This window comes from Eumetopias jubatus, unplaced genomic scaffold, assembly GCF_037043125.1.
Source record: "Eumetopias jubatus isolate StellerSeaLion01/CBP00866 unplaced genomic scaffold, mEumJub1_p1.0 scaffold_11, whole genome shotgun sequence".
NCBI lineage: Eukaryota > Metazoa > Chordata > Mammalia > Carnivora > Otariidae > Eumetopias > Eumetopias jubatus.
In genome coordinates, this window is record NW_028274817.1 from 120,636,106 (window position 1) to 120,651,363 (window position 15,258).

Below are 15,258 nucleotides of genomic sequence, written 5' to 3' on the forward strand. Positions count from 1 at the left end.
CACACTGCTTCCCAGCCCACCCCAGGAGGCACACCGGTCTCATGCTGCCCATAACATACCGAGCCCCTTCCTGCCTCGCTTCTGGGAAGCACTTTCTTGCCCCGTACTCCCTCATTCTCAGCAAAGAGCTGCTCTTTCGCAGGCGCTGTGAGCCCTCACACCAGTGTAGGCCTCACATTTGAGGCCTTCATCTTCCATGCCTGCGAGAGTACCGGAAGGCAGGGCTGGCCAGTGCAGTAACACCCGCCCCCCCCCCCCCCCCGCCGAGCAGACGGAGCACCAAGGGACACCCCCCCGCCCTGGGTCGCATCCCACCCTCGCGTTCCCATACTGTCTGCGCGTCTCCGAACGGCTTTCATGTCCTGCTTCCTGACGTCACAGGAGAGAGGCATCTGCCAGCTCATTTCACGGATGGGGCAGTCTGCTGCCTGTTTCCAGGAGCTTTGATGCCAGGCTCTTCCTGATTACAGATGTGGATCCAGCTGTTGTATAGTGCCTGCTTCTGGTGGCTGTTTTGCTACGCGGTTGACGCCTATCTGGTGATCCGAAGATCGGCAGGGCACAGGTATATTTGGAGGGAACAAGAAGAGCTTTCTGCTCAGGTTCTGTCATATGAGGAGGGGTCAGGGGTACTACTGAGGGTTCCAAAATGTTTTTCAGTGTGGCAGACACAGAATATCAGCCAGCCCCTCCTGAGAAACCTCTCTGGCAGCTCATTTTTATAAAAGGCTGAAGGCAGATTCAAAATGAGGATGTTTAGACCATGACAAGTCATCCATAAATTACATATTTGCATTTTGGACACATACTAAAAAAGAATTGGCGTGAACATAGACAATTTCTGACGATCTAAAGGTTTGAGGAAAGAAGTCTGAAGTGTGTATTGACATGTTACACCAAATATGGAACCTGAGCACTGGAGCTGCAGCGGGGCTGCCTTGGGAGAAATGACCCACGGGTGTGGCCCATGCATTTGTCACCAGCTGTGTAACTGTAGCAAGCTGCTTCACCTCTCTAGACTTGGCTATAAAATAGTACACCCTCCTCAGGTCCGGGAGAGTCCATGCGATGCTGTGTGTAAATGGTTCAGAATCGTGCCGGACACATCGCAGGCTCTCAGGAGCTGTGCTCTGGGATTGCAGCTGGAATGTGCATGTGTGTTGGGGGAACGGAAATGCAGAGAACCTAAGTGACCAAGGGAAGCCGCATGGCAGGGTGGGGTGAGTGCCCCGGTACCCTGACTCCTGGTCCAGGAAGCATGTGTCCCCCACTTTCCAATGGAGCCCTTGTTTGTTTGCCTTTTTTTCTTTTTTAAGTATTATAAACTTCACCCATTTAAGTGTATAAGATCCATTATTTTTTAGTATACTTACAAAATCGTGCAACCATCACACCAACTAGTTTGACATTAGTCATCACCCGCCCAAATCTCTTTACCAGTGATTAATTCCTCCCCCCAGCCCTCGCCCCCAGCCCCCGGCAACTACCAATCTATTTTCTGTCTCTAGGTTTGCCTACTCTGGGCATTGGCTGTAAGTGGAATCATTCAGCACGTGACCTTTTGTGTCTGGCTTCTCAAACGTACAGTGACATGTTCAAGGTTTCCCCATGTTGCAGCAACACCCGTACTTCCTTCCTCTGCGCTTCTGAACAGTATTCCGTTGTAAGGATGTCCTACATTTTATTTAATTTTGAGAGAGCACGTGAGCAGGCGAGTGGGGCAGTGGAGAGGGAGAGAAAGGAAGAGGGAGAGAGGGAGCATCTCAGGCACACGCCACACTCAGCACAGAACCCGACGACGGCGCTTGATCTCAGGATGCTGAGATCATGACTTGAGCTGAAAGCAAGAGTCAGATGTTAACCAACTGTGCCACCCAGGCGCCCCTGATGCACTACATTTTATATATGTGTGTGTGTATTTATTTAAAAGTTTTATTCGACACAGAGAGAGATCATTTGAAAGAGAGCAGCGGAGGGAGAAGGAGAAGCAGCCTCCCCGCTGAGCAGGGAGCCCCACACAGGGGGCTGGATCCCAGCACCCTGGGATCATGACCTGAGCTGAAGGCAGACACTTAATGACTGAGCCACCCAGGTGCCCCATAAATAATATTTTTTAAAGATTTTATTTTTTAATTTTTTAAAGTTTTATTTATTTGACAGAGAGAGAGACACAGCGAGAGAGGGAACACAAGCAGGGGGCGTGGGAGAGGGAGAAGCAGGCTTCCCGCTGAGCAGGGAGCCCAATGCGGGGCTCGATCCCAGGACCCTGGGATCATGACCTGAGCTGAAGGCAGATGCTTAACGACTGAGCCACCCAGGTGCCTGTAAAGATTTTAAAGATTTACTTATGTGAGACAGTGCACATGCAAGTAGGGGGAATAGCAGAGGGAGAGACTCTCAGGCAGATTCCCCACGGAGCTCAGAACTGGCCTTGGGGCTCCGTGTGGGGTGTGATCACAGGACCCATGAGCTCATGACCTGAGCTGAAACCAAGAGTCAGACGCTTAACCAGCTGAGCCACCCAGGTGCCCCTAAGGTGCCTTTTTCCAAAAGGTATTTGAGAAAACTCACCAAAAAATATTTGAAGAAGAATAATCTATGTGATTGGTTGCTAATAGCAAAGAAACTTACGAATCGAGTTACTTCCAGATTAACCAGGATGAGGAAGTGGAGGAAGATGAGGCTTAAAACTCATTAATCTGGAATATTTTATATGAGTTGAAAAAAACATGGGACCCAAGCCAGAAAAAAAAAGAGTTTGAACACTTTAATTTAGGTCTGTGATCCATTTTAAGGATTTTCTTTTTTAACTAATCTCCATGCCCAGTGTGGGGCTTGAACTCACAACCCTGAGATCAAGAATCACATGCTCTACTGACTAAGCCAGTCGGGCACCCTGGTCTGTGATCCATTATATTTATTTATTTGTTTGTTTTTTTAAAAGATTTTATTTATTTGACAAAGAGACACAGTGAGAGAGGGAACACAAGTCGGGGGGGGGGGGAGGGAGAGGCAGGCTTCCCACTGAGCAGGGAACCTGATGTGGGGCTCGATCCCAGGACCCTGGGACCATGACCTGAGCCCAGACCAAGAGTTGGATGCTTAACTGAGCCACCCAGGTGCCCCAGTGATCCATTTTAAATTAATCTTTGTGTGTAGGTGAGGAAAATGTGGGTGTTTATTCTTTTGTATGTGGATGTCCAGTCATCCCAGCACCATTTGTTGAATAAATTCACTTTTTAAATTGTTTTTTTAAAGATTTTATTTTTTTTCTCAAACGATTTTATATATTTGATAGAACAAGCAGGAGGACTGACAGAGGGAGAGGGAGAAGCAGGCTCCCTGCTCGATGTGGGGCTCAATCCCAGCACCGTGGGATCCTGACCTGAGCTGAAGTCAGACGCTTAACCGACTGAGCCACCCAGGTGCCCCCAAAGATTTTATTTTTAAGTATTCTCTACACCCAGTGTGGGGCTTGAACTCACAACCCCGAGATCAAGAGTTGCATGCTCCACCCAGTGAACCAGCCAGGCGCTCCTGAATAAATTCACTTTTAAAGCCAACATCAGTAAACAAAGATCACATTCAGGCTGTAGAATATGCTGGGCAACCTTAGTAGATCCTTGCCCTAAAATCGTTGGTGGGGATGCCTGGGTGGCTCAGTTGGTTAAGCATCTGCCTTCGGCTCAGGTCATGATCCCGAGGTCCTGGGATCGAGCCCCACATTGGGCTCCCTAGTCAGCAGGGAGTGTGCTGCTCCCCCTGCTTGTGCTCTCTCGCTCTGTCAAGTAAATAAATAAAATCTTTAAAAAAAATAAAATAAAATCGTTGGTATTCCTCGTATTCCTATGTCCTCATCGTTAACTTTGGTCTTTCTGCCCTGAAGTTTAGTGTTTATTTTTGTGCTTGTTCCTTCCACCTTTTTACTTTCACTCCTAAACTTTTACACATCTGTACAGAACCTATGTATTCTTGGTTTTGAAAATTCTCTAGGGAAGGCAGTGAAGGTCAAAGGCAGCCAACCAGGTATATCCATAAGGATTAGCTTTGACTATGTAAAATACATAAAATAATAGTGACTTAAACCAGATGATTTTTCTTCCGTGCTAAAAGAGGCCAGAGGTGGGCAATCCAGGGCCCTTATGATGGATATCGGGGACCCAAGCTCCTCCTATATTCATGCTCCATCGTCCTATTGTGTGACTTCCAACTTCAAGGTGTCATGGCCCAGTATAGCTGCTGGAGCTCTAGCCGTCACATCTGCATTCCAGGCAGCAGGAAGGAGGGAGGGGGCAATGGATAAGGGTCTGTTTTCCCCTGAGCCACCTCCTTTTAAGCAGCCTCCCTGGGGATTTTACACAACAATTCCACTTTTGTATTATTGGCCAGAGTTTAGTTTCATGGCCACACTTAGCTGCAAAGAGGAGGTTGGAAGTATAGTCTCAGCCAGGCGGACTGCTATCTGGCATGACATCCAGGTTATGTTACTAAGGAAAAAGGGAAAATGGCGTTGGGCAGGCAACTGGCTGCAAGGAGAGGTCCGTGACCCGGAAGCCCAGTGCGAGGGTGTGTTCCTGTCTGATAGCTTTCTCACTCGGTTTTGGAGGGACTGGAGTTCTGACGCACTAGAGGTCTCGCAGACAGCCAGCTGTGGAGATGTGAGGAGCCTTGCAGCACCAGAAGGAAGCTGGAAGCAGAGTTTGCCGCCTGCTGCCACAGGGGTGTGCACTGCCTCACCGCCACGCATGGATGGCTGTGGTCAGCGGGGGCGGCCTGACAGCTTTCTGGATGTAGAAGACAGGCAGAGCCCTAGGAAGCCGGGGCAGGCAATCAGGAGGCCCTCCTCATGCCCAGAAGAGTGTTTGGAACTCATTTTGGAGCACAGAAGAAGGGTAGGCAGGATGCAGAGGCCGTGCAGAGATGAGAGGATGCTGGCACAGCATAGCTTCCAAGGATCTGCCAGTCATGCAGGAGGCAAAGGTCCAAAGATGTGAACTATCCAGATGCCCTCCTAAGGACAAGAGCAAGGGCAGGGGTCCAGTGCTAGGAAGACCTTTGAGAGTGAAGTCGGCTCTCCCATCAAAAAGGAGTAGGGATGGGGCTCCTGGGTGGCTCAGTCAGTTAAGCCTCCGACTCTTGGTTTCAGCTCAGGTCCTGCTGTCAGGGTCATGGGATCGAGCCCTGCAGTGGGCTCAGTGAGGAGTGTGATTTGGTTTCTCTCTCCCTTTCCCTCTACTCCTCCCCCCCCACTGCTCGCTTGTATGTGTGCGCTCACTCTCTCTCTCTCTCTCTCTCTCAAATCTTAAAAAGGAGTAGGGAGCACAGCAGAGAAATAAGACAGGTGGTTTGGAGCCACAGAGACCCAGCCCCTACCTCATCCCTGGCAGAAGCCATGCTTCCTGGTGTGAGGGCGGCTAGGGGCCAGCACAGCGTGGTTGGAGCCAGAGCTGAAGATGTGGGTCCAGAAGCACCTGTAGCTTCTCTGCTAAGAGCCAGCTTGCTCCCACAGCTGAGGACGCAGGTGATTCTGCAGGTGACAGTTGAGAGACTGGAGCTGCCCCGGGATGGGTCCTGAGGAATTCCAAGCAGGGGGCAAGGCATTGCAGGAATGGCTGGATTAAATACCACGTTCCCTTCTAGATCCTTCCGGTCCTCAGCTATTTTCTTTGGCACCGGAGAATCTTTTGGAAAACCCTAATCCTAAGAAATGTCATTAAGACAGATTTAGAGTTAAAATTCAAACTGCTACGTCGGTTCCCGATGCGGGATGTGCAGGCTTTAAACAACAGCAGGAGGTGCTTGAGACTGTGGGACAGCCCCTAAATTGAAGTCTGCCCGCTCTGTGAACATGAGTGTGAGAGAAAGGGGGTCTGGGGAGGGCCCTTGCGTGCCTGGACCTGGAAACTGCCCAGCGGTGAGACACAGGGACGAGGACCTGCAGTCCCCTGCTGCTGCTCGTGCACGTGTGGGGGCTCAGGCTCACCGCCCGTGTGGGCTTGGGGCCCTGTCAGCTCCTACAGTGGCTGCCGCCTGACCAGCCTGGCCACTCTGACTCCCACCGTGCTTGGTCGTCTGGAGCCAGAGCACCGTGGACGGGACTGTGGCCACGCCCACCCCTGGCCTCGCCTGGCCTCGCCCCCTGGCCTGCTGTCTCCCACCCCTCAGCACTCCCAGCTCCCTCCGGCCCAAGGGGAGGGTCTGCACTCTACAGTCACCCAAGCCCTTGCAGAAGGCTGCTCCTGTTTTCCTTTGTTGCATGCAGAGCCTCTGACTTCTGGGCAAGACCCACCCCAGCAGCTCCCAAACCCAGAGGGAGAGGGCAGGGCCGCTCCAGAACCGGGAGGAAACACAGGCTGGAGTCGTTTCCTCGTGGCCTTCCAGAGAGCTGGCTGTGAAATGTTTCTTCTTCCTGAAGCTCGTTCCCGTGTGCTGGCTCTCTCCTCCTGGCGCCTTCTAGAAGGGCATCCCTTCACTCGGATCCCTGACCATTCCCTTGTCTACACGGCTGATCTTCAGAGCTAAAAGTCCTGACGGGTGGGGGGTTGCACTATTTGCCAGGAGTCTGGTAGAGTCTTGGGTTGTGGCTAGCGCATCCGATGGAGCGCTGGGCCCCCTGTCCCGTGGCGCAGAGGAGGCAGATTAAAGGCTGCATTGGCGCAGTCAGATAGCTGTGCATCCGTCCTCCAGACCCCAGCTGCAGGGCTGGCTGCCTCCAGTCTATAGGGAAAAGGGCGGGCTGTGTGGGCTTAGGGAGGTGAAGGGTAGAGATGGTCCAGGAATGTGAAGCATGCAGCGAGTGGCGGGCGTGGGGGAGGAAGGCGAGCAAGGGAAGCGCCCCACTATCCTAGAACACATCAGGTGCGTGCATATTTCATCAGAGACCTTGGGTTGGACTGAGCACGGAGACCCTTGACCTTTCGGTGCCTCTGGGAAGGTTTGGGGATAGGAGCTCCTCACTTAGCGGGTAAGCCAGGCGCTGAGGACTGAGGAGGTACCCGCTCCTTGTTCCTCTCACCCTGGCGAGCTTCACGTGCTGTGGAAGGAGCCAGACACAGAGGGCCACATGCTGCATGACTCCGTTTGCCAAAATTGTGCAGAATAGGAAAAGCCATAGAGACACAAAGGAAGCTGGTGGTTGCTGGGGGCTAAGGAGCAAGAGGAACGGGGGGTGCATTTGGGTTTTCCTTCTGGGGTGATGACGGTGTCCAAACTGGATAGAGGAGGTGACTGCACAGCATTGTGAGTTTAGTGAATGCTCCTGAGTTGCTCACTTGAAAATGGTTACTTTTATGTTACATGAATTTCATCTCAATTAAAACATAAAAACTCAGAGGCGTAATAAGGCAAATCTTGGCCAAGGGTTTGCTCACTGTACGTTTTCCTGACTGTTTTGGGCCCCGGGAGTGGGTCTGGGACCTTCTGTGGCTGGGCATCCCCATCCCTCCTCTCAGGCAAGGCCCCCCTGTGCTGCTTCTCTCCTAGCACCATCCTGCTCTACCGCCTCATGGCCTGGGGCCTGGCCGCCCTGCTCTGCGTGGAGGGCGTGGTCCTGCTCTACTACCCTTCCGTGTCCAGGTAAGCCGGGACTCCCAGCTCCCTGGCCCGTTGTGTGCTCTCGAAGAGAATGCCTGGGCACTGAGCCAGAGCGGGCCCCTTGCAGGTCAGGCCAGTGTTCACAGAGCCACCCAGCTGACCCCCAGGGGGGCTCACTACGATACCTTGTACTCTGGAGCTCGTGTCCCTCCCTCTGCCTTTCACATTTGTGCAGGTGGGTGCTTGTGTACACAGAGCTTTCGGTGTGTCTCCCATGTAAGGACGTGCACGCAGATCTCTGGAGAGAGATCTGAAATGGTCTCAGGTGGTTCTTCAACCTTAAAATCTCATCATTGCAGGGGCGCTTGGGTGGCTTTAGTTGGTTAAGCATCTGCCTTCGGCTCAGGTCCTGGGATCGAGTCCCCCATTGGGCTCCGTGCTCAGCGGGGAGTCTGCTTCTCCCTCTCTCTCTGCTGCTCCCCCTGCTGTTACATGTTCTCTCTCTCTCTCTCTCTCTCTCTCTCTGTCAAATAGATAAATAAAATCCTGAAAAAAACAAAAAAATCTCATCAGTGCAATCATTTGTAAGGCCTCGTGGTCCCTCCAAGTTATGTATATTCTAACTTAAAATGGAAAGCTGAAAAACAGGTTGGACATTGTCTCTTTGTGATTTTAGGGCAGTGTAGACAAGGATCAAGACCGCACAGCCCTGAGGACAAATCCGGCCCTCTGCTTGGTTTTGTAAATAAAGTTTTATTGGAACACAGTCAGGCCCATTTGTTTATGCATGATTTATGGCTGCTTTCATACTGCAGTGTCAGTTTCGACAGGCTGTGTGGTCCACGGAGCATAAAATGCTTACTGTAAATGTTCCCTGACGGAAAAAGTTTGCTGACTCATGGTTAGACCATTTCTCCCCCGCTCCTTTTTTGACTTCTTGCAGCTACTCAGTTAGACATCTCCAAATTGGTGTTTCCTAGTTGATGGTGAATACTCCCGAAGTTCTGGGTAGGTCCATCCATACAGCTGCTCTCCTGAGGAACTTGAAAAGGACAGATACAGTGACAGTGGCTGTGACAATGGAGTGCACTTAATTGGAAAGGGAGTTGTCATCACTCAGCTTACCTGCGGGCTCCTGGAGCCTCCTGGGGAGGTTGCATGTGAGCAGGAGGGAGCCATTGCTGCAGGGCTCACAAGGAGCTCTGAGGCGCCTCCATGGTCCTTCGGAGGCCGCTCCTGGGCCTGAGTCAGGCTCCCATCCTCACCCGCTCATTCATTGCTCACTTTTTGTCTTTCTGTCAGAATCATGGTTCTTCCTCCACTTATTTCTCCCCTCGAGCCTTTCCAGACCACATTTGAGCCTTCACAGCTGCAAATGAAACCACCTTTTAAAGGAAGGTAGCATTGTAAGGTGATACTGTGTTCCTCCTGATGGCGAGAAAATGGGGCACTGCGTTTTTCCTTCCTGACTTTTTTTTTTTTTTTTTGCATTTTCTGTCATTTTCCCCTTCTGATTTGACCACTCCGTGCATATTAAAACAAGAGTGCTTGCATTTTTTTCATTCCACCTTCTGTGGCCACAGGGGCTGTTCCTTTATCTGCTTTCCTACCTCCTACTTGGCTTGAGCAGTCCTCTCTCCCCTTTGCCTTCGATTCTCTCTTCCTCTTTGCCCTTCTTTCTGTTACATTATGCATTTCGTAGCTGATAGCTCTTACCTTGGTAAACCCACACCTGTGTGGCACTCCACTGCATCACATGGTGACTCACGATTTCCATGATCCTTCAATAGAAATTCCCGTCCTTGGGGACACCTGGGTGGCTCAGGTTGGTCAAGCCCTCCCCCCTGTTTGTGATCTCTCTCTCTCTCTCGTACTCTAATAAATAATAATAAAAAAAATTTTATTTATTTATTCATGGGGGGTGTGGGGTAGAGGCAGAAGCAGGCTCCTCACCATGCAGGGAGCCCAACACAGGCCTCGATCCCAGGACCCTGAGATCATGACCTGAGCTGAAGGCAGACACTTAATTGAGCCATCCAGGAACCCCTATTCAATGACTCTTGCAACATCATTATTATAAAATATAAAAGAGAATACTCAACAGCATGAAAAACTTTAAATCTGTTATCAAAAACATACTCTTCCCCCCCCGACAATTCATATAAACCCACATTTTCTTTTGTTGTTGTTGTTGTTAAAGATTCTATTTACTTATTTGACAGAGAGACACAGCGAGAGAGGGAACACAAGCAGGGGCAGAGGGAGAGGGAGAAGCAGGCTCCCCGCGGAGCAGGGAGCCCAATCCCAGGACCCTGGGATCACGACCTGAGCCGAAGGCAGATGCTTCACCGACTGAGCCACCCGGGCGCTCAAAATAAATAAAATCTTAAAAAAAAAAAAAAAAAAATTCCAGTCCTTTTCCCTGAAAAGCACCCATGAAATGATTGTTATGCATAACCATAGGAACACATTTCTTTTGGAACAAGAAGTTTGGGTATGTTGGGGTGCTAAAGGGGAGGGACTAAATCTTCACGGGGCTGGCTAGGCATAGTGCCGAGTAAGTGCTTAACACCTCACTACTTCACTGAGCGCCTCTGTCTCTACTTGAATTGTGTCTTTTTCTCCTTGAAGAGACCCTCTGTGGGGACTCCCCCATTCCAGTGTGTCTGTTTCTGTCTTTTTCCAGCAGGGCCCTTTTAAAAGGTCCCCCAGTGGAATGCCTTAGAGGTCCTTCCATTTACAAGACAAATAGAAACATGATTGATCTCCCTTATTCTTCAGTGATTTATTGCTTATTCACAGACATGAGCTGTGAGTCAGATTTCCTTTGGGCAGACTCAGAAGTGGATTTATGCATTTCCCTTTTGACTCCCCTCTTATCTCGGCTTCCAGATAAGTATGTATATTTTAGGCAAAGCCTTGTTTTGGAGAATGACTTGGTTTTCCTCCCCCAGGTGTGAGCGGGATCTGGAGCATGCCATTCCCCACTATGTCACCACATACTTGCCGCTGCTGCTGGTCTTTGTGGCCAACCCCATCCTGTTCCAAAAGACAGTGACTGCAGGTGAATAACAGGGAAGCTGTCTGGGTGCAGGACCATGGGGTATGGCTCCATGCCTTGGGCTCAGATGATGGCATGTGTCGTCCTTCTGGAATCATCCAGGACAGTTGACTTCATTTGTCATCCTCCAGAGACATAAGCACAGTACACTTGGAGAAAGTGAGCAGGTTTAATAAATGAAGTGAGCAAGCCTATTTAGTGATGGGCTACATGAGGTCTTTGCCAGCATTTAATAGCTCCAGGCCAGGACCGGTGGAGTTTATGTTTCCATCTGGGCTCATCGTGGGTCTGCCCTTGATGTGGCTTGCAGGCCCCAGGAGTGCCCTTGGAAAATTGTGGAGTGGGGGGGGGGGCGGGGCAGGGAGAGAAGGGATGGAGTCTGGCCTGAAGAGTGGTGAGCCTGGCTACTCCCATGATGAGCTTGGCCTCTGTCTTTTCTCAGTTGGGCAGGAAACAGGAAGTAGAGCACAGGAAATGAGTCAAATGCAATGGTAAGGACTAAGAAGGATGTTGTGAGCCAGCAGAAAGCACTGGAAAGACCTCTGCTGAGGCTGGGGACTTGGCATTCCAGTCCCCACCGCATCCTCAAGGAAGTGTGATAGGGAGCACCCTCCAACCTTCAGCCCCGTGGATCTCTCAAGTGCGGAATAGGAATGAAGAAGTGCGGGGTGCCTGGGTGGCTCAGTCTGTTAAGCATCCTGGGATCGAGCGTTGTGTCATCTTGGGGTCCTGGGATCCAGCCCTGTGTCATCAGGTTCCCTCCTCGGTGGGGAGTCTGCTTCTCCCTCTGCCCCTCCCCCCAGTGCGTGCACGTTTTCTTGTGTGCGCTCTCTCAGATAAATAAAATCTTGTAAAAAAGAAGCGCGTCTTAACAGAAGGTTGATTGAGGATCAGCTGTTGATCATAGAACTTTAAAACATTAAAAGGACTCTTGTCACTAGGAATGGGAAATCATTGTGGCTCTTTGGATTCCCTTTTCGTCTGCATTTAAAAACAGTATATTAAATACAGTAACTTTTTAAGTAGAATTGCGTAGAAGTGCTGAGTCAGTTACATCAAACAAATGAAAATCTCATATATGGAAAGGACTGGAAAGAAATGCGTTAAGATGTTCACAGTGCTGGTCTCAGGGTGGACAATGGCTCATTTTCCTCTAACCTTTTTTATATTTTCCAACTTGTCTATAAGGAGAAATTTTTAATCTTTCAGTGTTCCAAAACAGCAAGTGTGCATTTTTTTTTTTTTAAAGATTTTATTTATTTATTTGAGAGGGAGAGAGAGCACAAGCAGGGGGAGCAGCAGAAGGAGAGGGAGGAGCAGGCTTCCCACTGAGCAGGGGGCCCGATGCGGGACTCGATCCCAGGACCCTGAGATCATGACCTGAGCTGAAGGCAGATGCTTCACCGACTGAGCCACCCAGGCACCCCAAGTGCGCATCATTTTTAAGATAGAAAATATAAACCTTTAAAAATATCGTTCTTGAAAAAAAATACAGTTCTTGAACTCATCCAAATAAAATCTGGAGCTTAATTAATAGTAAAGCACTATTGCTAATCTTTTCCTGGTGACAGACGTGAGCCTGGGTGTGCAAGATGTTGACATTGAAAGAATCTGGGTATAGGTCCGCAGAAAACTCTCTGTGCTATCTTTGAAACTCTTACGTAAGTCTACAGTGATTTGAAAGTGTAAGTTGTAGGGGCGCCTGGGTGGCTCAGGTCATGATCTCAGGGTCCGGGGATCAAGCCCCACGTCGGGCTCCCTGCTCAGCGGCGAGTCTGCTTGTGCTCACTCACGCTCTCTCTCTCAAATAAATAAAATTGAGAAGGAAAGAGAAAGTAAAGGTTTGAAAGACTCTGCATCCCCTTGAGCGTGTGAGAACCACAGCTTGGAAGCCGGGACGGAGGAATGGCAGTATCGGGCCCCACCTCGTGCTCTGCTGCCTTTGCTTAGGGGCTGACATCCTCGTTGACGCCCTTCCCTGTCACTCAGGAAGGGCAAATAGTGAACATTATATGCAGTTCCCCTGTGTTTTTGTTTGTTTGTTTGTTTGTTTTTTGTTTTGCAGTGGCCTCTTTACTAAAAGGAAGACAAGGCATTTACACAGAGAACGAGAGACGGATGGGAGCCATGATCAAGATCCGATTTTTCAAAATAATGCTGGTTTTCATTATTTGGTAACCTTTCGTCTATATATTTTTTTTAATTGCCCCTGGGAAGGGATATGCAATCAGCACATTTTTCTAAGCATGACCCAAAAGTTGCAAAGGGAAGAGTCTTTGGAAAGGAAATCTTTGACACTGTGCTGGGGCGCTCGGAGGAAATGCACATGAGACAGGAAGGCAACTCCAGAACGTATGAGCTCCTGGAAAGATGCTCACATCTGCACAGAATATATGTAAAGCCCTTGGAACAAAAAATCCCGAGTTTAGTTTTGTTACATCCTAAAAGTGCATCCAGTGTTCACTCGCACTGCTAGGGCTAACTCCGAAATAAAGCGCTTGACCACGCTTTTAAAATTTACCGGTTTCTCTCAGTCTGGACCCCAGAATTCCTGTGTCTGACAAGAAACAAGGGCAAGGGTACATTTTTTGGAGTGATGACTCCGGTGCAGTCAAGAAGTGTAGAGAGCAATTTTTCGCTCCTCAGTTTGCCCCACCACCGGCATTCGGCCCCAAGTTTCAGGTGGATGCTTCAAAAATGGATCCGTAACCAATGCGAAACAGATGGAAATCAGAAAACCTTTTGCTAGGGTGAATCAATAGTTTGCAAAACAGGGTGTGTCTTTGTGCTGTTAATAATTTATCCGATAGGAGGAGGTTTGTTTGGACATTCTCCTAGGAGAGATGGAGACTGTCTCCGTCTAAAAATACACTCAGCTCATCATTTTAAATTTCATTGGCCTACCAACAATAACATTAAAAGTTTAAACAAAAGATAACAAGATTTTTGGGAGGTCTTCCTCAAAAAGTTACATTACTCTTCAAATGAAACACGGATTTTGGGTTATTTCATAGCCTGCTAGATCCCTTAACACTGATGTGGTGTTGAGTGTTACCCTTGGAAGGACTTGTTGATCTCTGCTTTAGACTTGAGAAAAGGAGTTACATCTCTTAAATTCTGGATGCACTAGTTCCTCCTTGCTGCTCATGTGGATCCCCCTCCAGGACTTGGCGGGTGTTAGAAGACATATTCCCTGACCCCCAGCATTTGAAAGTGAATTGTATAACCCTGGGTTATTTTCTTTCTGACAGTTGGCTGCCGAACATCATCAATGAAAGCCTTTTATTCTATCTTGAAATGCAAGCAGATGTCAACGGGAGCTCTTTGAAACCTGTCAGAAATGCGGCTAAGACCACGTGGTTTATTATGGTAGGTCAGTCTTGGTTTTAAATTGTTTTTTCTTGAAAAATAAAAGTCAGAAGGACAAGAACCGCTCAGAAGTATGATGGATGAGTTTAACAGGTTCCTCGGGACCTCCATCTGGCATTGATCCGCTAGCTCACTAGTCCTGTTCATTGTTGGGATCAGTAATTAAATGGGCACAACTCTGGTAAATCAGTTTGGCACAGTTTTATCAGACCTTTCGGGCAGACTCAAAAATATCAGGGAATTTAGCTTGAAGAAAAATTTCAGCCTGTGACAAAGCCATAGGGATGAAGGTACTCCTTGTAACCTGATCCATCATTAGAAAGCATTATAGGCGGGCGCCTGGGTGGCTCATTCGGTGAAGCGTCTGCCTTCGGCTCGGGTCACGAGCCCGGGGTCCTGGGATCGAGCCCCGCATCGGGCTCCCTGCTCAGCAGAGAGCCTGCTTCTCCCTCTCCCTCACCCCACCTGCTTGTGCTCTCTCTGTCAGATAAATAAATAAAATCTTAAAAAGAAACCAACATTATAGGCAACCCCAATTAAACAAATACAAGGGAATGGCTAAGTAAATTACATTTTTTCATCTCGACGGGATGGTATGCAGGTGTTAAATGTGACAATGATGAGATCTCTAGTATTCAGTGAAAAGTGCAAGATATAAAAATCAGGCTAGTTACAGCTACAGAATGACGCGTGTGTGGAAAAACGTTGGATAGAAATACACAACATGGGAGTAAGGTGGAAACAGCATGAGTACATTCTCCCAAGGTTTCCACTGTATTGCATTCATAATGAAGAAACAAAACTGTTCGTGGAGAGGTACAGGTTGTCCTGTACAGAACTGATATTTATGTTGCTCCAGAATCGGGGAGAATCTGACTCGTATAATAAGACCAGTGTTCCCTGCCTCCACCCCTTTGCTTTGGAGTTTCACTTGGTTCCTTTGGTTCACTTCATGGGTACTTACCACACCAAGTGGAGGAACGTTCTCTAGACTCATTTTTGGCCTCGGGTACTTTCATTAAATCAAATTCTGACTCTCGAGCACAAGATGGAAAGCACCTCTCTGTCCGAGAGCCAAGCCACGCTGGCAGAGGCAGCAGTAGGATTGGTTCCGTTGCCCTGTGTTGTGCCCCTTCCCCTCCCCCCACCATTCCCTCCCCCGCCCCCTCCGTTTTTAGCCACCCTGGAAGGTGCGGCGCCTCAAGCCCGTCTTTGTCTTGCCCCACACCAGCCAAGCGGCTCACTTCCACACGAGGTGGCCCAGCGGGCGTGCGAGTGGACGTGATGCTCTAATT

At 49.3% G+C, this 15,258-nt stretch overlaps 1 protein-coding gene across 1 annotated transcript in view; it reads left to right on the forward strand.

Annotated features, from left to right (window-relative positions):
• The window catches only part of GPR143 (G protein-coupled receptor 143), a 54,052-nt gene that overhangs the window by 23,596 nt on the left and 15,198 nt on the right, over positions 1–15,258 (forward strand). The window contains exons 3-7 of the mRNA XM_088028582.1: positions 471–565; positions 7,483–7,575; positions 10,488–10,597; positions 12,660–12,768; positions 13,846–13,963. Of these exons, the coding sequence (XP_087884708.1) occupies positions 471–565; positions 7,483–7,575; positions 10,488–10,597; positions 12,660–12,768; positions 13,846–13,963 (525 nt within the window). The remainder of the gene's footprint in view (positions 1–470; positions 566–7,482; positions 7,576–10,487; positions 10,598–12,659; positions 12,769–13,845; positions 13,964–15,258) is intronic.